Here is a 24416-nt window from a genome sequence, read left to right as displayed (position 1 = left end):
CAGGGAAATTAGGACACATGCCCTAGTATGATGAGTAAAAGGTGCAGCCTGAATTCCAACCAAAGTTTGTTCTTAATTAAATGGGATACAGGATCTCATGGAATCTAAGTTAGATTTCTAATAAGTTGTTCTCAAGGGCAAGGGCCATTTAGATGTCAAAATGCTTTTTATTTTCTAAATAAGTATGCTTAGAATTGAAGATTTTGTGTTCTAACCAAATGACAACCAGTAAGTTATTAATTTAGAAACATTATGCATGCAGTAAAAATTGAAACGAGACAACTAGATTCCAGGTTTGTATACGGCAACTACTTTATTATTTTCAAATGCAAACTCTTTGCATTTAGTTTGCTATTTTACAATTTACAAACTAGGTATAAAAGACCATAAATAAATGACATAAGTTATGTGTACCTAAAGTTCATGAAGGGAAGAAAAATACCTTGACAAATTAAAACAAAATAGAAAATCTCTATGTCTAACTCAAGAGATTGTTCAAATTTTGGAAAATGTATGAACCAAACATTGTTAATTTCTTCTTCAGTATGAACTAAATTATAATATGCCTTATACATTCTAATTTTAACCACAGTCCTTGCATATTCCAACATACTTGGAGTGATACAAAAAAATAAATGCACTCTTCAGTGTGTATCAATGCTTGATGTTGTTTGGAGAATGTTTAAGAAGTGAAAATATTGCTTCTAGAACTTTCCTTTACTTGTCAGAATTTAAGTGTCTTCAGACAAATATTGAGGCTATAAGTGTGTATGGATTAATACACATATCCTTCACAGATTGAATACAAGAGGTCTCAAAAACACACACACCAGCAATGTAGCGAGCATAACCTTTCTTTAAAATAACTTTGTAAAACACACCAAAGCATTTCATTCTTAAGATTGTTAAAAATAATTTGGGGCCAGCAAACACATGGTGAAGCTACTTAATTTGGTGCAGGGGAACAGCTTAATGCTGCCTAATGATTTAGCATCTGAGCATGACTTAGCATCTGCATTCACTAGGGCAGCATTCATTCTTAGGACCAGATATAGCCCCTGAAGTTGGTCTCCTGCCCTGACCTCTGGGGAAAGAAAACCCGCTCAGAGATTCAACCTCATTTCTTTATACGTATTTTTTTCAGGCATCAATGCATAGGCACATCCCTTTAAAAATATATTAAAGTCCCCCAAAAGGGGTGAATTAACTTTGTCACTCTGGCATAGTTATGAGAATACAATGCCATACACCCTGTCAGAATGCAATAAATATTTATTGATGATTTTCTCTACTTATTCAACAACATAGGGTTTAGAATTTTTTCCCCATTTTTCCCTGATTTGATGTTATAGCTTATAACAAATGGCCACAGTTTCTGCAACCATAGCTTAGAATAAGCAAGGCAGCCACTCCGATTATGAAAAATGGCAGTATGTTGGCTGGAGTTTGGTATATGTATCAGACCGAAACTGAATCTTTACACAATGGACCTCAGATTCCAGGAGGCTGATGCACCTTTGAGGGCCAGAGAAGTTAGCTGCATATTCACAACGGCAGAACTTTCTGTGTACACTGGGAACCTGAAGTTGCTTGAGGCCATTTCATCCCAACTATGCTAACCTCAAGAGTCACTGGCATGTATTTTTCTGTGACACTGGGAGACAAAGTATTAATCCAGGACACATCATCTTGAAGCCGACACACACATCTACGTTCATCTCCGAAAGTATATGAATTGCATATATTTGTTCGCATTCAACAAGTCCATTTATGCAGGAAAACAAAGGCTACTTGTATTCCACTGGGGGGGTACCAGACAAATTCCATCCCCTTCTCTCCCTCCACCAAGCAACTGGAGATTCAGATGAGGAGTTCAATCAGAATTTGTGATTTCGATGCTGGGTTGTCACCTGCATGGATTTATATTCTAAAATCACTCCACCGCTAAGGTGAAAATGCCTCTGTCCAAAGCTGTAGGATGATTTATTAAGGTTAGGGTGGCTGCTACAAAATACACGTATAGATACAGGACATTTAATGCTTCCTGGCTGTCGTTCTAAGGGGACGGGGCATGGTCTCCAGGCCCACTGTCTCATGTGGCTCTTCATCTCAGAACAGGTGGCAAACCAGACCCCTCCATGGGTAGCATTCCACAACATTCACAGGCAGTTCTAAGCATGAGGTTATATACTCATACACACATCCACACGCGTACACACAGGCACACCTATGTACACACATCAAAAGAGATAGTCAGCTCATAGTTAGTCTAGGAAAAAAATATATTTATATCACTGTGATGGCACACCCTGGGTATAACGTTACTTCAGCAATGCATATCATAGGCAGCTCATGGGAACTGGCTTTGTTCTGCGTGGTGGCACCTGACCTGGTGTCCATGGTAAAACCTGTAGCCTTCAGTCATTTGCTGCCACACCAATGCAGCAGGGACGTACAGGAATGAGATATGGAAATACATATAAATAAAACCGAAGGAGTTCAGGAACGAGAGCTCTGCAGAGCTGGTGCTGCCAGACAGGACATTCCTCAGTGCAATGGGAGAACAGATGCTGAAGCTTGAATGTTTGTTGTTTCTTTCACCGGGAAAGAGGATTGGAAAGTCAGAAACATATTCTTTTCATCAACGAGTATCGTTTCATCAGTGTCTTTGCTCCAGAACTGTCATAGTAGAATCAGAAGAAACACGTTCAGGAGGAATTGAGGAGGGTGTGTTTTGTTTGCTCCTGTGGGCTTTGTAATCAACAGGAAGGGCTGTGAGACCAAGATAGCAGAATCTACTCCCTGTAGAGAAAAGAACAAGACTTCAGACAAAACAGCAACTGATCTTGCCAGCCAGTTGTCAACCCATGTAAGTACAGAGAAGAGTAGGTAAGGAGTTCAGGAGCGAGATCATAAATTCTTACTTTCCTCTTCTGACAAATGATAACTGAAGTAACAACAAAAAAAAGTTTATTAACATCTTAATTATTACAACTCTGAGTAAGATACTATTCATTTTCCTACTATATGGATGAGGACATGGAACCACAGAGAAGCTAAACAACCTGTTTGTGCTCATACATTCAGAAGTAGCGGAGCTGTCTGAGCCTTCAGCCAGGCTTTACCCACTACGGGAACAGTTTTTCTTTGCAATAAAAATTCTGACCTGTTATGGATCATTTGTGCAAGAAGGACTTAGAGTTTGTGAAAGAGTGCACACTGTATTATTCTAAAAAGTCCCAGTCTTTCCAAAGAGGAAAGTGGTGTATTCTGGGACTCATCTGGAAACATCCCAATCCATCAATATTCAACAATATGATTGGAAAAAAAAAACAAAAACGCCAATCATGAAATAAAAAGCATTAAGTATTTTTCATAAAGAGAAAGTGACTTCTAATGAAATATCTGATTAGTAAAGGATCAATGCAATCTGCACATAACAGGGAGAGAGAGGAGACCCAGGGCCATGGGTACAGTGAGGGGAGTCTTGAGACTGAAGCCCACCAACAGCTAATAAGCCACAGCCGCCCTATCAGCCTAGACTCCAACGAGGATGGCACAGTGCAATGGAACCACTCTCCTCTCGGTCATCAAAGAATTGACTCAAGCCAAAAGAAACAATTCCTCTTCTTTTGATAATTTCCCATCAAGACCCCTCATTGGACTATATTTCCAAACACAGTGGTCATGTTAAGTTGTTTCTGGCCTCAAGTATACAGCAAAATTAAGACCAAAATGCATCTCATAACAGATAATTTCCCTTGTTTTATCAAACCCATTTATCTACTTATTTTGTATATGTGTATGTTTACTGTAGGAGGGAGATACATAAAACTGAGTGTCTTAGTGGTAAATGACCATTATTTAAAGTATTGCAGAAAATATTTGGAGAAAGAATAATAAAATTTTCTTATAAAATTTTCAGATAGATATTACTTCTTAAGCAATTTAAAGTTATAAATGTGGGTAAGGGTATAACTCCCAAGCCACTTATCAACATCATTCATTTTTGACAATTATGAAAAAAATGAAAGAAAAGGATCAGATTTATTTTTTGTACTGTATTTTCTCTGGAAGCCAGTAACTCTGTCAGACAGATATGTATTTATTTACATGAAGGACAATGTGGACTCAAATTTGACCTTAAAGACCCTAATGGAGAATAACAAACTCCATAGGGATATGCACACATTTTGAAGGTGATTTTCTTTTGCTCCTAGAAACCCCACCCTTTGAGGAGAGTTGTCTCAAAAACACATTTATCTCCTTTGCATCTGCCAACTTCCTTCTTCACTAAATACCTAGATATAAATATATTTGTAATATTAAGTAGGCTATCTGTAAACTCAGTGTGTATATGAAAAGGACAGGATTTGGAAATGAGAAGTGTGGGAATATGGAGACTTACATCTAGTTGATGTCAGAATGAGAGGGAGAAAAATAAACCTTTTCTTCTTTGAATTCAAGCAACCTCTTTATGGTGGAGAACTGCTTGAACAGAGACCAGACAAAGCATGTGGTCTGTGTGGGATCAGGAGTGAAAGATGTGACTTTCATGGTGACTAAATAAACAAAAGCATTGTTCCTTTGAACCAGTCATGAAGACATCAAAGTGTCTTTACCAACCAGTTCTTTTCATTGCAAGGGGGTCTTGCGCATTTCATGCTTTCCAATTATAAAATAACAATTTCATACATTTCAAGGCTGAATAATACAGGAGTGATTTTCCACCTTTTGTATAGATACGCACTTACCCCAAACCCTCATAAACCCACTGAAAGTGAACAAGCTTCACCTGGATGATTCCCTACCACTGAACTTCATTTCACACTGCTGTGGCCTGTTGCAACAAAACATTTGGCTTCACAAGTGAAAGACAAGTGGATAACACTTGGGACACCTTGGAGGAAGAATACACTTTTCTTATATGAAGTTCAGTGTGTTCTGCATCTGAGAATGACTATATACAACAACACCATGTGCTGGGAAAGCTGTTTCTATTGAAGTGTCATTATCTCTAATTTACAGGTGGAGGAACGGAGTTATAAAGAAACACATGGTGAACTTCCCAGTGTCAACATCGCGGTCGGCTTTGGAATCTAAGCTGTCTGGATGCCAGAGTCTGGCTCCACACCCTGAGAAATAATACAAACTCCTATTGTCCTCAATCTCTCTTCCAATGTGGGTAGCTTCCTGGAAGCAGTGAAGTTCCACTTTTACTGTTACTGCATAATATTTTAGCCATTTTAGGGCCTTTCCATTGGCCTGGACTCAAATTCAGACAATGTGTCAAAATTAAGATTCAAAGGGCAACCTTAGAATGAATTTCATATTTTACTTTTCTCTCAATTAACATCTGAACATTGCCAACATACCTGCTGAGATGTAACAAATCCACCCCAACACAGTATATAACATTAACATGTTAGGATATTTTAGGATTGGCACACACTTTTTTTTAATATTCTGCTTTGAAAGAGACTCACAGATTAAGAAAACGAATTTAGGGTTGCTTGCCGGCCGGGAAGGGATAGTTAGGAGTTTGGGATGGTCATGTACACATTGCTGTATCTAAAATGGATAACCAACAAGGTCCTACTGTATAGCACATGGAACTCTACTCAAGTTATGTGCAACCTGGATGGGAGGGGGATTTTGGGGGAGAATGGATACGTGTATATGTATGGCTGAGTCCCTTCACTGTTCACCTGAAACTATCACAATATTGTTAGTCAGTTATACCCTAGTACAAAAGAAAAAGTCCAAAAAAATAAAAATATTCTGTTTTGACTATGTTTAGAAAAATACCTCAAGTCAAGCTGTTGATTGTAAGAAACCAAAACTTTCTGTAAATTATTCAATGTACGCAAGGTAACATTCTCTTTTTACTCAATTTACTCATAGGATTACACTATAATGCTACCTTATTTGAATCGGACTGTGGGTTTGAAAACAAAATACCCTACAGCTTTACAGAAGGAAAGATATATATAATTTCTTTTTAAAAAAGCAAGTGACTTCCCTCACATTTGTCAACTCTTAAAATGAATATCCAGAACTCTTAAACTTCAGCCAAAAGTGGTGATAAAACAAAAATTCTTGGAGTAGTTTAAAAAACAAATTTCACATTCCTTCTGAACAGAAAAGCTTTTACAACTAATGTTGCAAAAAGGTTTTTACTAAACTGTCATGATTTGACAGCATCAAATTTAACATTTCTTGCTCTATAAGAAATAGCTTTCAGGATAAAACTAAGCGGGGGGGAAAAGGTCATTAAGATCAACCAAGCTCTTGTTTAAAAGTGATGAAAAGGAACAGTTTAGAAAGTTGAAATCTGTCCAGTCAAAAAAGTTAAGCTATTTGCTTCTAGGAATGAACATAATCATTTAAATTCACATGTTTTAAAGAAGAAAATTCTGGAATTAAAGAAGTACCTAAGGCTACTGGGCTTGATGGATGAAAAGTTTGTTTTTTTAGTTGGTCACTTTCTAATGATGAGTCAGTCAAGGTGACTTCCAAGTCTCACTGTTGCCATCTAGATAGATCTTTCCCAGCTGATCCAGTTTGGTATTGGGGGCACTAAAGCAGGACAGGAACATGGCTGGGCATGTATTTGGAGAAAATCATGTGCATGGTTTTCTCCAAATACAAGGATACATGCACCCCAATGTTCACAGCAGCACTAGTCACCATAGCTATGGTGTGGAAGCAACCTAAATGTCCATTGACAGAGGAATGGATAAATATATACAATGAAATACTATTTGGCCATAAAAAGAATGAAATAATGCCATTTGCAGCAACATGGTTGGACCTAGAGCTTATCATACGAAATGAATTAAGTTAGAGAAAGAAAAATACCATATGATGATATCACTTATATGTGGAATCTAAAATACGACACATAGCATATGATATCGCTTATATATAGAATCTAAAATTAATGATACAAATGAACTTATTTACAAGACAGAAACAGACTCACAGACTCCGTAAACAAGCTAATGGTTACCACAGGGAAAAGGCAGGGAAAGGATAAATTAGGAATTCCGGTATTAACATATACACAGTACTATCCACGTGGCTTAGTGGTAAAGAATCTTCCTGCCAATGCAGGAGACACAGGATACTCAGGTTTGATCTCTAGGTCAGGAAGATACCCTGGATGAGGAACTGGCAACCCACTCCAGTATTCTTGCCTGGAAAATTTCAGGGACAGAGGAACCTGGCAGACTGTAGTCCCTGAGGTCGCTTAGAGTCGGACGCAACTGAGTAACTGAGCATGTATGCATACATAAAATAGATAACCAGCAAAGACCTACTATATACACAGGGAACTATATTGATCATCCTGTGATAAACCATAATGGAAAAGAATCTGAAAAAAGATGGACACGTGTATATGTATAACTGAATCATTTTTTGGTATATCTGAAACTAGTACAACACTGTAAATCAACTATACTCCAATCTAAAATGTAAAAAAAAATTAAATTTTTTAAAAAGGATATGGTACATATCAAATACTCAAAAAAAAAAACAAAAAAAAACACAAAAAACCAGGAAATGAAACCAACGGAAAAGACCTTCCAGAACTCAACTGAAAAAAATTCTCCAAAGAATGGAATACATGCAGGCCCAATAAAGTTAGAGGTTATTATCGAGCATCCAAAAGATGCTCAGTAAGCATTTGTGGCAGGAATGAAGGGCACCAAAGGGCAACAGGACCCTCAGAGTACGAAAGAAAGCACAGCCAGTGAAGGCCTAGATGCTATCTATCCTGAACTCATATGGTTTCTATTTCACTTCTTCCTGGAAGAACAGGAGAGAAGCCATATTACTTTGGGTCTCCTCTCGCATTGAAATCTCAACCCAAACTACCTGATAGGCATGATAGATATTTACTACTCAGTGTTTCAAATAAGATAAAATTAAAAAACACTTTCACTGGAGAAAGACTCATTGCTGTTTCTTTTGTCTTACCTTGTAGATTTGGGCTTGCTTCTTTAAAGGAGGAAAGTATGAAAGTTCCCTACACAAGATTGTCACAATCCACTATCCATAGGGTAGTTACGATAAGTTTGTAGAGTTCCCAGATAAGACTTATATGGCACAGCCGCAGGCCCAAAGCCCCTTGTTTGCCCAGGAAGGGGGTATGGTGTTTGGGATTTATTATTACTATTATTATTTTAAAATCCACTTTCCTCTTCTCTCCAGCCCCTCATGTTGTCATAATCCACCAGGTGGCCGGAGCACAGGGCAGCAACACTGATGAATCACATGACGTTCAGTTAGATTTTATCCATTGTACGAACCAAGCCTTAAAAGTTACAACTGGGTCCTTTCAAAAAATGGTCCTGGGCACGGTCTTCATTCCAGTGAAAGAAGGATGGACTGTAGTTTATGCCACAAACAAAATACTACGGTTGTAATTCCAAATGAAGAGACGATCGAGGATGTCTCAGAGAAGCTCAGCGTCTGGCAGCAAATACAGCATCGAAACTCGGAGGCGGTGGTCTATTTATATAGGTACATGTATTTTACAGATTAGTGATGGACGGATGTACTTCTGAGAAACAATTTGTTCCAAGTCTAATTCAAATGACGGTTGTCATTTCTGTAAGCCCCACGGTTTCAGCAATCTGTACACCAAACAACGCTGCAGATTTTTTTTTTTTTCCTTTAATTTCAGAGGGCGAAGACGAAGTAAAAAAAGTGCAGTTCTTCAATTAAAGTGCATGGATGAGGTAAACTAATTTCAAGAGTTTTGAGTTTATTCAATACTGGCTCAGACTGGAACCATTCTGCCGTGTATCTGCTGCATTTGGGTTCTCATTGCCTGGATGCTGCTCAAGACCTTATTCTGGTGTGTGACAGCTGTGATGCCAATCCTGGCCAGGTCACTGTAAGTAGCGGGAGAAAAAAAAGTGGGAGAGGAAAATAGGATGAGGGCTGAGAATCTCTTCTGGGCTTCATGCAGACACACATTTGAATCAGCCACAATTAACACAGCACAACAAGGCAGGTGTATTAAAATGTTTAATTAAGCAATAGAATGCAACAATGTAGGTGCTTTATAGAGGCTGTGCAAAATTACACTCAATCAATCAAAATGAAAGGCATTCCAGTTTTCTTTAAAAAAAAAAAATGAGTAGGATGATTATGCAGCTCAAAGCAAAAAAAAAAAAAAGGAAAGGAAAATACTATTAAATCTAGATTTACCCTTTGTGTTACATCGCTGAGTACTTACTCCTGGTTCACGTGCACTACAGCCTCTAGCGTGGTATAACCAGCAGCAGTGAAGTTATCCTTATACCGGTCCATTTTAATGGCTTGGAGCCAATCGCCTACTGATACCACCGCGGAGAACTCAGGGGAACTTGGATCCAGCAAGGCAGTGTTAGGTCTGGAAATGGAACAAGAAAGTACAGACAGACAAGAATTATCAGTGAGATAGCATGACTCAGGAATCAGATGGTCCAAGACAGGTGAGGGAAACTAAAGTACCAAGAATGGACTTTAGATAGAATCACCAGCGACAAACGTCATCATGTTATTTTTCAACCCTAATTTCATAAAGCTGCAAAAGCATGTCTCAATCACCCTACTTGATTTTAACTTCATTTCCTGCATTTGTTTTATGTGGACCTCTTAATGCATTAAGGATCAGAGCAGGTCTTTTAACAACCTAGCCTGGGGCAAAGGTTGGGGGGGTGGGGGACGGGGGCGGCCCTTGTTGCTGAAACTGGCTCAGTCTTTGCAGAAAGACAGTCCCTGCCAGGACAGAATATCACAGACTTTAGTTCAGCAGCTATGGAAACCTTAGTGATGGATAAGTGAAGACTGAGAGCCTACAACCTGCCAGACTTGATGGAAGCAGAGAGAACAGTGAGAGTTCAAGTCAGGCATGTTTCCAGCCAGGTTTGCAGGCAGGCTCAGTTCATTCAAACAAACGGGACAGCAGGGAGTTAATCCCCTCTTTAATCAACCCAGCCTGACCAGCACGTGTGCCAAGACTGGCAGGAAGAATGGCCACTTTGATCACTGTTTGGACTGTGGAATGTGCTTCTCGTCTTCCTTTGCTGGGGCTCCTATAAGAATCATTTCAACAAATTCTAAGCACTTCTTATTAACTTATTTATTAGTTGACGCATTTCTCGGGCCAGGTGTTTTCTATTAGATCACCATCAAGAGCAACCAGAGTTCAAGGTAAGTGATCTGTCAGCCTCACGATATTGATAAACAATAAGGAACCTACTCATGGAAAATATTTATTAAGTGAATTATAGTCATCTTGATCATCAAACTACTTAATAATCATAGGATAAACATAACAGGGTATTTTATACACCTTCACTATAATTACCTGCACAGCAACCTTGCTACTTATTAAATTCTATTTTCTTAAACTTCCTTTCCACAGAAATTACAGAATGTGGTTGCTCTTTAACATTTTGATCTGATTTTCATCCTGTGACTATGTTCCTTGAACATGAACATCAAAATTAGAATTATATTATCATCCTGAATTTTCAACCAAAAAAATCCTTTACTTGTAAAAAAAAAAAAAAAAATCAAGCCTATCTAATGGCCTAACTTTCTACATAGTAGAATTAATCCAATCCATTTTTCATTTTAATTTTTACCTAAGTTGTTTTGATTTGCATAACTTTTATTTTATATAAGTATATTAACAAAAACTTGTTTTATCAATCAGTTCTGTCCAAATAATAGCTTGTTTATGACCTTTCTCTTTGTCCACTATATTAATTAAATCAAAATTTCCAAGTAATATTCTGCAGATTTTTATGGTAAGAATAATCAAGATTTCATTCTTTCCCCAATTTTGAGCCAGTAACAAATATGGCCACATGGAGTTTGAGATATTAGTGTTGAATGTTTACCGGGAATGTTTGTTAATGGACAAAAAAAAAAAAAATAGTTTGCATTTACTTCTAACTTTAACCAGGAGCAGTAGAAGAGCAACATGGAGGCACTAGGTACCTGACAAGGTTAAAATGACCTTAGAATGAAAATATCCTTACTCAGTATTAATTAATTCTAAGGGTCATTCTCAAGCTTGTTCTGGAAGCCTTTGTGCTCTTTGTGGAACACCGTGACATTTGCCTAATTTTGTGCTGAATCACATACCACACTATACTACATCCCATTATCAGCAAGCAGTAAGAAGTATCAAAGCTCTGTAAGTACTATCGGTGAGAAAAATTCACAAGTGAGAAAAGTGTATCCAATAACTCAATCTGTTCTGCCTTTTGGTGCAAAGCACTATACAGAGTTAGCAGCTAAAAAGTTCATGCTACCAGGAGAAGCCTCAAGTACCAAAGAACTGGACTTGGACCTTCAGACAAAATACATGGGATCAGGAGCTGGAGATCTAAAAGTTGGGGGAGGTTTACCTTGGAATAGAAGAAACTAGCTACACCTGGAAAAGAGGTCTTAGCGCCATCTATTTTCATCCTCTTGGGAAAGAGAAGAACCAAAAACAGGCCAGAAATGATGGGAGATTTTACTTTAGGCCAACTTGCAGTATCTTTATCTTCTCTCTGGACTAAATGCTTCTTTTCTGCTCTTTCCAATGAAGTGCATATATGTGTGTTAAGTTGCTTTAATCATGTCTGACTCTTTGCCATCCTATGGACTGTAGTCTGCCAGGCTCCTCTGTCCATGAGACTCTCCAGGCAAGAATACTGGAGTGGGTTGCCATGCCCTCCTCTAGGGGATCTTCCTGACGTAGGAATCAAACTTGCGTCTTGTGTGGCTTCTGCATTGCAGGTGGATTCTTTACCTACGAGTCACCAGGGAAGCCCCTTCCAATGAAGTAACTATTTTATGGGTGGGTCAATCATTTTAATTTTAAAAAATTTTCTCAAATATTCATCTGCATGTTTGTAACTTGATCCTGTTTCCTTCTCCTCTTGAAATACTCAGAAAAGAGCAACTTTAAGAACCAAAACCGGTGAATCTCTTGCCTCAATTTACATTTTATTAACTCAACTTAGAGCTGTCTTGGAATCTTTATTTTTTGTTCCTATGTTTCTTTCCCTTTCAATATATAGCATCTAGCAGCCTGACTATCTTCCAAAAGTACATTTCGTCCCTCTAAATTTTCAGTTTCAGCCTCACAAAATAAGCACTTGAGCTTTTCCTTTGTTGTTTTTTTAAAAAATTTGTTTTTCTGACTTTTGTTTGAGGCCTGACAGGTACAAGGCTCTTCAAAATGGTGAACAGAAAACTACCTGAAATACTCCATTCAAGGAGGAAGAAGCCACCCAGGTTGCAGATGGCTATGACGTGGCCTCTGACTAAAAGCCAGAAATTAAAGTGAGTTACCACTTGCGTGCCACCTCTGAGGTATTTTTTCATACATCACTATTAAGAAGCAGGGCTGACCTGGAGCTCTCCGTCCCTGTCCTCTTCAAGCTGTTGGGATTGCGGATGAGTTTGTCCAACATGTTGACAATCTGCCCAAATTTCGGCCTGTCACTCCTCTCCTTCTGCCAGCAGTCTAGCATCAGCTGGTGGAGCGCGATGGGACAGTCCATTGGAGGGGGCAGCCGATAGCCTTCCTCGATGGCTTTAATCACCTAGCAAAAAAAAAAAAAAAAAAAAACCCCACAGAATGGTATGTTAATTTGCCAGGCAATCTGTTGTTAGAGGTTTACCCCCCTGCTCAGCAAGTTCCCTGTCCATTAAGCTGCCAGCAAGCTTGAGCACGGGAATGGCTTCAATTCTTTCACAGCAGCCAGAGCTGGACCTGAGTATTGCTGGCAGCAGGGCAGGGAAGCCAGCCATTGCTATGAGGGGTTCTCAAACTCAGACAATGCCCATCAGGAACTCCAAAGTGAAGATGCATCAGGGTTTCAAGGTGGTTAGAACCCAATCAGACCAACCACATGGTGTTGGCCTGGCCCCCAGAGACCCAAGGGCAATGACCTTCTTTGTTCTTCTATCAGCTAAATGCTCTTAGCAAAAGAGATTCTAGCTAAGGCTTTAAAGACATTCCTTAGGATGCCTCCAAAATGCAAGTCCTTTTGCGTCATTTTAAGCCTGTGTCCTCTTTAATTTTTTTGGTCACACTGCATGATATGCAGAATCTTAGTTCCGTGACTGGAGATGGAACCCACACCCCTTGAAGTGAATCTTAACCACTGGACCACAGGGAAGTCCCACATCTGTGTCCCCTTGCTCAGACAGTGTATGGGTCAATACCAGAGCCCATTTTCCAGTTCAGAAGATACTATCTCTCTGAATTAGCACATTCTTCAACCCCTCCAGATGCCCCACCATTTTTACTTTTGAAAGACCAAAATACATAATTTATCAATTCTGTGTCTCTTTCTTGGTCTCAGCTGATCCTGCTAAAGGTAATGATAGCTAGATTAAAAAATATAAAAATAATCATTTAAAAAACCTTCTTTGGAGGATTTATATTTTAAGGGGACCCTGACACATCTAAGGAAGGCAGTTATAATGGTAGGTGACAACTGCCATCCAGAGTGGTCCTCCTGCCCAATAAGACAAGTGATTCCATAGGTTTTCTTCTAATTCTGACTTTTCTAATTGTCTTCACAGATATTAAAATATTTTTCTCATTGACTTTGCTCTAAACCCCTTTTCCTCAGGGTGTGAATCCCAGTAACAATATGGTAAGCCTCCTGCCAAAGTTAAAGAAGGGAATTACTTCTTAATTTCTTGGCTACTCATTAGCTTTGTTTATGAGTATCCTATGTGATTCTGGAGGTACTTTTGTTTGTTTTTAAATCAGTCCTCCCACCCTCCCCCCAAAATGATAGTTCCTAGTGAAACCACCACTGGCTGCAGCCACCTCAATGACCATGACAGAATTCCCCTGTGGTGCATCTATTACTGCTCAATGATCAACCTTCAACAGAAAATAATCAGTTCAGTTAGGTCCAGTTTCTATGTAGCAGTATTCTGTGGTTCTTTTTAACCAGGATACTGTTTCTGCGTAACGATTATCTTGTGATTTATTAACCCCTCTGAATCCTTTTCTCTCATGTATTTTTGCCAACCTCCTACCAAATTAATATTAATTTACTCCTTCTAAAGCAGACTTCTACATGCTAATTTAGTGAACGTGCTTCTATTTATTTCTGGCAATGATATTAGGTCAGTTTGATGCTTTGACGTTCTTTTATCTTTCCAGGTGCATGGTGTTGACTCTAGACTTGATGAAAACATTTTACATCAAATTGATGGGAATGGGAGCAACACTGGGCTGACGCCAGGTGAACACAATTTGTTATAAACCCTCAGACTGCTTAGTATTCTTTCACCAGCTCCCTATCCACTGCCAGCTTGGAAGATGCCTTGTGGGTGAACAATGCATATTTTCTCAGCTTACTGCTAAATGTCTGGGGCTGGGGGGGTGGGGGGAAAAAGACGATTAAAACAAACTTGATGAAAAACTTGATAAATTTAACATATTTTTAACAGTTACTTTGACTCCATTCACCATATGCCAAATGAATTCTCCCATGAAAGTAATTCTCCAGTTACATTTTCTATTGATTGCTGTTCTACACAGACTCCAACACAGGGAGAAATACATGTGAATAATAGATCAATAATATCTGTGGGGGTGAATCAGCTTCAGATGCTTTTACATGGAAAAAGGCAGACAACTAAAAGCGTAAAACAATGAAATTGTTTTAATATAATATAGAAACTGTCAAAACTAAGTCTGAAAATATTTATTTAGGGTGGGAAAAATGACATCTTTAGATACTCTGCTTTTATGACCACTTGGCTGCTGCTCTCAACTGAAATAAAGACAAGCTTAAAATATACAATAATTAAATAAGTAAATACAGACACTATTCCTTCTTTGAGGGCTTCTCTGGTGGCTCAATAGCAAAGAATCCACCTGCCAATGCAGGAGACGCAGGTTAGTTCCCTGGGTTGGGAAGATCCCCTTGACAAGGAAATTGCAACCTACTCTAGTATTCTTGCCTGGGACATCCCATGGACAGAGGAGCCTGGTGGGCTACGATTCATGGGGTTGCAAAACAGTCAGACACAACTTAGTGACTAAACAACAACAAACTCCTTCTTCCAGGTTGTTGGCCTTTGTTTCTCTGCATGTCTCTTACTCAAAACCAAATGTTACTACAAGAAAGGTAGTTGAAGGTATCTTCATAATCACATCAAACAGATTACACACTGCTCACTTTCGTAGTCTGTCTCTGTGAGAGGTGGACTATAAAGAAAGCTGAGTGGTGAAGAATTGATGCTTTTGAACTGTGGTGTTGGAGAAGACTCTTGAGAGTCCCTTGGACTGCAAGGAGATCCAACCAGTCCATTCTAGAGGAGATCAATCCTGGGTGTTCATTGGAAGTTCTAATGCTGAAGCTGAAGCTCTGATACTTTGGCTACCTGATGTAAAGAACTGACTCACTGGAAAAGCCCCTGATGCTGGGAAAGATTGAAGGCAGAAAGAGAAGGGGACGACAGAGGATGAGATGGTTGAACGGCATCACCAGCTCAATGGACATGAATTTGAGCAAGCTCTGGGAGGTGGTGATGGACAGGGAAGCCTGGCATGCTGCAGTCCACGGGGTCGCAAAGAGTCAGACACGACTGAGTGACTGAACTGAACTGAGTGTCTTCAGTCAGTAATTATCCATCAGTTATGCTAGCTGTTGTCTTTCTCCCTACTTGTTATGAACCTTCCTTTATAATTTACAGGTACTACAGTATCAACACTACCATTCCTCTTAATCTGGTCAGAGAATTCTTTTTGCCCCACTGGACAGAGAGTACATTAGCTTCTGTATTGCTCTAAACATTCTTCTACTGATTAAGCAACCAGCATCCTATTTCTTGAGTGCACCTGGTTTTTCACTTCATTGTCAAGGTTTTGCAACATCCTGTGGTTTTCAGTTCAGTTCAGTTCAGTAGCTCAGTTGTGTCAGACTCTTTGTGACCCCATGAATCACAGCACGCCAGGCCTCCCTGTCCATCACCAACTCCCGGAGTTCACCCAAACTCATGTTCATCGAGTCAGTGATGCCATCCAGCCATCTCATTCTCTGTCATCCCCATCTCCTCCCACCCCCAATCCCTCCTAGCATCAGACTCTTTTCCAGTGAGTCAACTCGTCGCATGAGGTGGCCAAAGTATTGCAGTTTCAGCTTTAGCATCAGTCCTTCCAATGAACACCCAGGATTGATCTCCTTTAGAATGGACTGGCTGGATTTCCCTGCAGTCCAAGGGACTCTTGAGAGTCTTCTCCAGCACCACAGTTCAAAAGCATCAATTCTTCGGCGATCAGCTTTCTTCACAGTCCAACTCTCACATCCATACATGACCACGGGAAAAACCATAGCCTTGACTAGACGGACCTTGGTTGGCAAAGTAATGTCTCTGCTTTTTAATATGCTATCTAGGCTGGTCATAACTTTCCTTCCAAGGAGTAAGCGTCTTTTAATTTCATGGCTGCAATCAGCATCTGCAGTGATTTTGGAGCCCCCCAAAATTAAGTCTGACACTGTTTCCACTGTTTCCCCATCTATTTCCCATGAAGTGATGGGACCAGATGCCATGATCTTCGTTTAGGACAAGGCAAATGGTCAGGTAACATTCCACTTCAGAGAAAATTTAAAAAAAAAAAAAAAACTTTTTCTAAAACAGTTTTTATTGATGAATTAAGTATCACCCATTCATAAACACACTAGATGCTAATATTTCACCTCACCCAAAAATATTAGGAAAGTTTTAAAAATGACCATTTTATTTTGTTATGATTTCCAACCCTTCTAGAACTAATACTTTCCTAGAAATAGCTAGTAAGTGTCCTATGAAGAGTCCCCTGGTCTAGGTTTTTGTTTTTGTTTTTTTTTTCTTTCTCGCTGGAGATGTTTGTAATTAAATTCTATTACTCTGGAATCTTATTAGTGTCATTATTGAATGCTTTTCTAAAATTGCAGGCACTGTGGATACTCCCATACGAAGTAGTCCAGATGGTACATTTAAAGGGATGTGCATAATTTACAAAGGGTCATTTAGTGAAGCTTTATTTTAGAGTCCTCAAGGGGCAAGCTCTAATTACAGTTTTGCCAGCTTTAAAATATTCACTAGTTTTCTTCCAATAAAACTTTCATGTCAATTTCACTGCGTGTGAAATGTGTTTTTCATATATCCCTGCATTTTCTTAACATTCAAAGTTTAATTTTGTTTCAGTATGAACGTGAAAGCTAACCAAGTAAAAATACTGTTCCATATCACTAATCAGTTGAGCTATGCATCTATCAATCTGTCTCCCACATTATACTATTTAGGCTTTGTAGTTTTGGTCCTTGAAATCAATGATCATAAGTTTCAGCTAGATTACTAGACACATTTGTACTAAGACCCTGAAGTTTAATGTATCAGTTCATACTCAACACTTACTCCATAATATGGTAACATGAAACTTCCTGCATCTCAAAAAACATATATTCCAGAACATAAAGACTCACATCTTGATTGGACATGTCCCAATAAGGTCTCTCTCCATAGGACATCACTTCCCACATAACGATCCCGTAGCTCCATACATCACTTGCAGATGTGAATTTACGATAGGCAATTGCTTCTGGAGCAGTCCACCGGATGGGAATCTTGCCACCCTGTGAATATCCAAGCTCTAGATTATTCCCCAAGTACACCGATGTGCCCTTTTAGTTTCTGAATGCTATAGTTCTGAACGTTATTACTGTGTGCCAAGCAGGCCAACAACATTCCTGAGATAGCTTTCCAAACAATCACAAGATACTTACTTGTTTATTCTAACTAAAATGTTCCAGATTGAGACAGTTCTCATATGTTTTCTTAAGTTATGGGGAAGTAAACAACTAATCTCCTTAATTATTTTTTAAAAAGCCAACCTATTATCTGGGCTTGCTTAAGGCAATACTGTCGTAGAAAGGATATTTTAAGTTTTACAAGATACACATTATCTGTGGTGTATACCAATGAACGTGAGGCTAACAGTAATTTTGATTTCTTGTTGGATTCTCTTACCCAGCAGCACAAAACCAACACTTAGTACAGCTTCAGAAATCATGAACTAAGGAAGTTAAATATGAATATTTCTATATACTCCACTGTCATCCAACTCTTACAGAACATCAGAAACATGCCTAACTTAGCTATAAGATAATACATTGAACAGACTCTTAGAGGAAGTCAAATAGTACCAGATGCTAGAGCCATTACTGCTTTTAAGGGAAGGCGGGATTTTGATTATTTAATTTTCTAAAAAGACACCTGCAAAAATGGTAAAGCAATTGAATATTACCCCCCACCCAAAGTTTAAAGGTCTCAAATGTCTCTTGTTGATTATGCTTATGTGCAAGGTATTTTTAATGGAGTTTCAAATTTCTTAGGGTTCCATCTGGGAAAATTAATTCAGCTTTAATTCAGATCCTTAAACTGTTCAAGAGGACATCATTTAAAAGTCTTCTTAGCTTCGTTAGGGCTACTAAAGAGGGCAATAAACTGAACCATAAATTTCATTGATTCACTATACTTTACACTGTTATTACATTTATGCTTGTTCTATGCAGTGAGACACTTGTGCTGCCTTCCTTAAATATTTTGGCTATATAAAGGTATCATTCAAGAAGCTTCTTTCTGCTTTCCTTTCTCCAGCTACGGGGGGGAAATTAAAAGTCTTTAGCATTGACAAAGGTGTATTCTTTCCTGAACGAATGGACTTAGAATTTTGGAGAAGGTATGTGTAAGAATCAAAACTACAGCCATAGCAATGGAACACTACCAGAAAACATGCACACACACAGACACACCCCAAACTATACAAAAAAAAACCCCCAATGCTTACTATTACAGATGCAAAATGGTTAGCATTAAAGGAGGAAAATGGCTGGTCTGCTTCATGTTGATTTTAACAGTGTCAGCCCTAATGGCCAATAACTTTTATGATTCTGTGTTTATTCCATTAGTATCTTATATTCAGATTGTCCAGCTAAGATAGCAAAGCCATTAACTGTATACTGATAACTCTTCACCATGCCTTAATCCCGGCTTATCTACTAGTAGTAAAATGCAGGCCATTAGATGCTGGGAAATCTTGTATAGTGTAAATGTTTTATGAATCTTGTATATACATTCTCAGATTCGGTAGGCAGCTGACTAGAAACATTGTTCTGTCTTGTTTAAAATAAGATTTTTTTTTAAATAATGAAAAGGAATCATGTATAAAATCTAAAACAAACTAAGTGGAAGAAAGGAAGGAAGCAAAGTAGATGAAGTGCGAGAAAATACAATAATATGACGCTGTAAATTGTGATCATACATCTAGAGCGTATTTCAAAATTTCTCTTGGAAACATGGTTTTAAAATGGATGCATGGCTCTGAAGAGGCTCTGAAGGATGAAGTAACTAAATATCATAAAGGGCTTAAACATCAAGTGAGAGGAACAGTTTCATGAGAGTCAAAGCTCAGAGGTCACAAACCCTTCTTACCCTGGTGGTATATGCTGCTTCCGGATCATCCTCTAGCACTCGGGACATGCCAAAATCAGACACTTTGCAGACCAAGTTGCTATTGACCAGAATATTCCGTGCAGCCAGGTCTCGATGGACATAGCTCATATCAGATAGATACTTCATCCCAGACCCAATGCCACGAAGCATGCCCACCAGCTGAATGACCGTAAATCTGCCATCATTCTTCTGCAGAGGAAAGGAATGAGGTACAATCTCATTAACATTAAGCCTAATTAATTTTCAAGAAGCATTTATTACTTGGATCTTTTTTGATATCTGTTTCCGGTGTGCAGTGAAATTCAATACGATTTCCGGGCCTTTTGGACCAAGGTCACTAATTCATGAGTAGAGTATGAGCAAGGAGCTGAGTTTGCTTCCTGTGATAGATGGAAATTATCCAAATGTAATGAATCCATGGCTCCAACAGCCCCACAATACAAAAATAAATCAAATGATACTCTCCTTGAACATGGACTATTAAAGAGCCTTTAAAAATCACATCATTCTCTATTTCTCCTCTTCTTCCTCTGCCCCATTAAAAAAGGTATGTGTACAACCAAACAGAACACACATTCAGAGTGTGTTAGACTTTTCTAAATACCAACATTCTTGGGTTTAATATAAAGTAGTTACATACCCTGAGGAATGCATCCAAGGAACCATTCTCCATGTACTCTGTTATGATCATTACTGGTTTACCTAGAGTTTCCAGAAAGAAAAACACAAAACCCTTGATGAGCACTGCAGTTAATGAGATAAAAATGGGCTGTGCGCAATTTTCCTGCCAAGACACCTGTCTTGTGCGATCTAATTTAATTAAAACAAGCCAAGCTTATGCCTCAGCTGTGGGGAGCTAGGAATGAAATATTAAAAGGACGAGTAGGTTTAAATTCCATCTGGAAGGTTAACCCTTTGGGTGGCTTGTTGACAAGGTCTTTAACTAAAGTGGCCTCCAGTACCCAGGGGCATGTGATGAGTATTTGCTCTCTCAAGCAAACCGAGAAGATAAATGACCCATTTAAAGGGGAAAAAAAAAATCTTTAGGATAATTAATTAATTTTGCCCCCAGAAGAGACAATTGTGCAATGCTAAAGGAATCGATGAACAAAGAAAGTTTTTTTTTTTTAACCTATTTAGAGAAACCCAAGTTTCCAGGAGCAGTAGCTATGCTGAATACTTCATTACCTGGAACTCATCTTAAAGCTCAAGCATGCACGATCTTAGCTTTTCCCCCAGCCTCACTCAGGTCAGGGTCTATAGCCTTTCTTTTCCCTTTTCCTATCTATCAATACACTCAGTCTATTTGCTTCTTTAAGATGCCAACCTCAGCAGCAGCAACAACATCACAGAAAAGGGTCAATAAGTGGTTTCATCCTAGCAGCAATTTTAGTTCAGGACTGGAACATTTGTGCACCCCACTCCCCTTTATAAGCAAAGAAATCAAAATGATTTTAACGTTTGGAGAAGTGGGCACACACTTTCATTTCACCTTTGTTTTCTTTCTGAGGACCTTAGGAAATAAGGATGGTTCTTTAGTTTCTTAATCCCTGGCAATGGACTCAAGGTCTGAAGTTCCTTCTTTCTAAATGTATTTGTAGGGTCACAAAGGCTCACAGGACTGAGTGACTTTCACTTTCACTTTTTCTTTTGTGGGAGTGAAGAGGGAATCGAAAGTAAATCCTTGATATTTTACTAAAGTTAGGGGTAAAGCAAAGAGAATAAAAGAGAGTCCCTGGGAGGAAAAGAAAACATTAGTTTGATAAATCAAACTAATTTTTGACTTATCAAAAATACTCATTGTTGTCCTTATGGTTATGACTTAATCATGGAAACTGGACTGGGATGTGTCATTGCCGAAAAGTCCCCAGTATTATTCTAAACAGATACATTTCCCACCATAAGCCCCTATCAAATTAGACTCTCTACTGGCATAGGGAAAGGGAATATGTCTTCATTTCAGAGGCCAAATTTTAGAAGCGCAGAAGTTTTTAATATCAGTGAAGTCCCATTTATCAATTTGTTTTTTGGTTATGCATTGGGTGTTGTGCCGAAGAAATCTTTCCAAGGCAAACATGTTGAATTAGGAAACAACACCTTGGACCTTTTATTTACAAGGGATGAAGGAAAGCGGACAGAAGAAGCAGGAATCTCGGTGTAGACTAAAGGATGAATAAAACCACTTCTAATCTCTTTTTCCTCGGCTGCTGGGAGAGGTCCCTGACTGCCTTGCCATCCTTAGTCAATATAAATAGGAAGCCCTGAGTCCTTAGACTCACTGACCCTCTATATCTGTGACTACACGGAACAAATGCATCTAAATGAGTTTTAATGAACCTGCCTCAATCAAATGATACTTTGTCAACTCATGAGAAAGGGTGATTCCCCTGGCAGTGCATTAACACCTACTTCCGTTTCACCAGGCTCCTCTGGAAATGGGAAGACAGCACAAGATTCCAAAGAGAGAGGGGTAGTGGCGAGAATTTATAGTCTCTCTGTCCATTTACAAAGTTACTCAAGCAACTCAGACCCTCACTTCACCTTTTATCCCTTGCTGCTGCTAAGTCACTTCAGTCGTGTCCAACTCTGTGTGACCCCATAGACGGCCTCCCCTGTCCCTGGGATTCTCCAGGCAAGAACACTGGAGTGGGTTGCCATTTCCTTCTCCAATGCATGAAAGTGAACAGTAGAAGTGAAGTCGCTCAGTCGTGTCCGACTCTTAGCGACCTCATGGATTGCACCCTTGAAAGTGAAAGTGAAAGTCACACAGTCGTGTCCGACTCTTTGTGACCCCATGGACTGTCCATGGAACTCTCTAGGCCAGAATACTGGAGTAGGTAGCCTTTCCCTTCTCCAGGGGATCTTCCCTACCCAGGGATCGAACCCAGGTCTCCTGCATTGCAGACAGATTCTTTACCAGCTAAGCCACAAGGGAAGCCCAGGATTGCACCCTTACACCTCCCTAATACCCTTACACCTCCCTAATCTGACAGTTGGCATCATCTTCACTATTTTTCTACATTCCTTTTCCTGTTTATTAAAAGTATCCATTTGTCAGAATCTATGAGCACTACAAGATAAATCAAGATGAATGTCTGCATCGGCACAGAGGGGCTTATAAAATGGGTCCTGGTTGGACTCCTGGGAGGAGGCATACCCATCCCCAGAACAGACAGGGATGCCACGGGGAAGGGAGAGGTGGGAGGGGAGGGGTGGGGGAAGGGGATAGCACCTCTGGTGGAAATTTTGAATCATTTTAATTCAGTGACAACTGCATTATGCAAATGCATCCAGGTTTATAACAGTTACAGCTGTAATAGCTACGGGTTTTAGAGAGGCGCGGTGGGATTTTAGCATAAAGATCCCTTTTCTTCTCTCTTCTGCAGAGGTGCTACAGAAATCACTGTCTGCCCCAGGAAAATCACCCCAAGCTGTTTTTCTCACAGAGCCTCCTTGTGAGAAAATGGACCTGCAGAAGTATTTAAAGGGAATGTTATCTTTTAATTAAAGAAGTGAAGGGCTCCGGGCAAGCCCAAAGGCCACAAAAAAAAAAAAAAAAAAAAAAAATCCTGTCTGTAAAACTAATCTTAAAAAGCAAATAGAGCTATTCTATGCTAATTATAGCCTTCTCCTTAGGTGGAAAATTACATACCCTTAGCACCAAGGTTCCTTTTTTAAAGGATTCCAAAGCTGGGGGAAAGATGTACTTAAGACATAAAAGTACCAGTTAACACTTGTTTGTTTTTTTTTTAATTTGCTATATAAGCATTACGCCATACACCCTAAATATTTCATTCAAAACAACCTCGTAAGGCAAGTTCCATTTTTATCTCTATTTTATAGATGAGGAAACTGAGAGCTTGAGCAACCTCAAGACCTCACGATTTACTAGCAGAAGATGGTGTGCAAATCTTTGGTCACTAGGCCACAGAGACTCAAAGTGTGGTCCCAGGGACTACAGAGTGGTTGACCTTGACTTCTTTAGATCGTGAGCTCATTGGCTCCTAACCACTGAATTAAACCTCTGAGGATGAGGTCCAGGAAAGTGTTTCAATGAGTTTTCCAGAAATCTGATATATGTTTAAGTCTGAGGACCTCTAAATGAGTGTATATTTGCTGCAACTTTCTAGTAATTCCTTATTTTCCCTGCCTAAAGATTATGTACCCTTGCACATTACTGACCTCTTTGCCCCAGACCTAATGTCCAATGTTTATACTCTTTAAATCACCCCCACTTCACCCACTGCAGACACCACTCTGCACCCGTTGACGGAGGACGCTTTTCCCAGGCACCTGGAATCAAATGGTACACTGGCTTCCTGGAGACATAGCCCCAGGCTTACACGAACCTTGACTTGTAGTAACTGTAGTAGGTACTAAGACTTCTGGAATACAGCCACCTTCAATAGGAACCATTTCACCTGCCTTGTTCATGTGGTGTTTTATAAGTGGGTCTTAGCCAGCCTTACAGATGTATTCAGGGTGTGCTTCGCAAAATGCATCTGTTGAGCTGTGTCGTATTTTAACTGAAGCATGGTTCACGGGCTCAGCGAATGCTAATGGACTAAAAAAGGAAGGTTCAACCAGGTGTTACTAGAAATAGGTGCTGAACTGCAACTGCCATAAATCAGGCCGAGCAGACAGGCAAATCCCCCAATATAACAGATTCCCAGGATGCACTCCTCGCATCTGGAACCAAAGCTTCGAGCACAAGGTGTGGCGAAGTTCTGTAGTGTTTTATAGGAAAAGTACTTAAAATTTATTTTGCTTACCATCTGCTTGCACCTACCCTGTGACAATCAGTTTGGTCTAGCAAACATTTGAAAGATGGCGAGGCATACTAAAAATCTGCAATATTAATTTCACTAAAATTTCACACAAGCTGC

General features: G+C 39.3%; 1 protein-coding gene across 2 annotated transcripts in view; it reads right to left on the bottom strand.

Moving 5' to 3' along the window:
* Nucleotides 1-293: 293 nt before the first annotated feature.
* The window catches only part of EPHA4 (EPH receptor A4), a 161145-nt gene continuing 137022 nt past the window's right edge, over nt 294-24416 (bottom strand). Inside the window, exons 12-18 of one of the 2 annotated variants that reach the window (XM_055397687.2) lie at nt 20171-20232; nt 19510-19719; nt 17502-17651; nt 12412-12605; nt 9251-9406; nt 7984-8903; nt 294-2802 (exon numbers count right to left, since the gene is read on the bottom strand). In XM_055397687.2, the coding sequence (XP_055253662.1) occupies nt 8789-8903; nt 9251-9406; nt 12412-12605; nt 17502-17651; nt 19510-19719; nt 20171-20232 (887 nt within the window). In that variant the 3' untranslated portion in view covers nt 294-2802; nt 7984-8788. Of the gene's footprint in view, nt 2803-7983; nt 8904-9222; nt 9407-12411; nt 12606-17501; nt 17652-19509; nt 19720-20170; nt 20233-24416 lie in introns of those variants that run through there. The other variant, XM_055397688.2, reaches the window with a different exon arrangement.

Source organism: Moschus berezovskii, chromosome 2, assembly GCF_049115385.1.
Source record: "Moschus berezovskii isolate FMDL1 chromosome 2, NW_MosBer_1.0, whole genome shotgun sequence".
Lineage (NCBI taxonomy): Eukaryota > Metazoa > Chordata > Mammalia > Artiodactyla > Moschidae > Moschus > Moschus berezovskii.
This window is presented reverse-complemented; position numbering and strand designations above follow the sequence as displayed.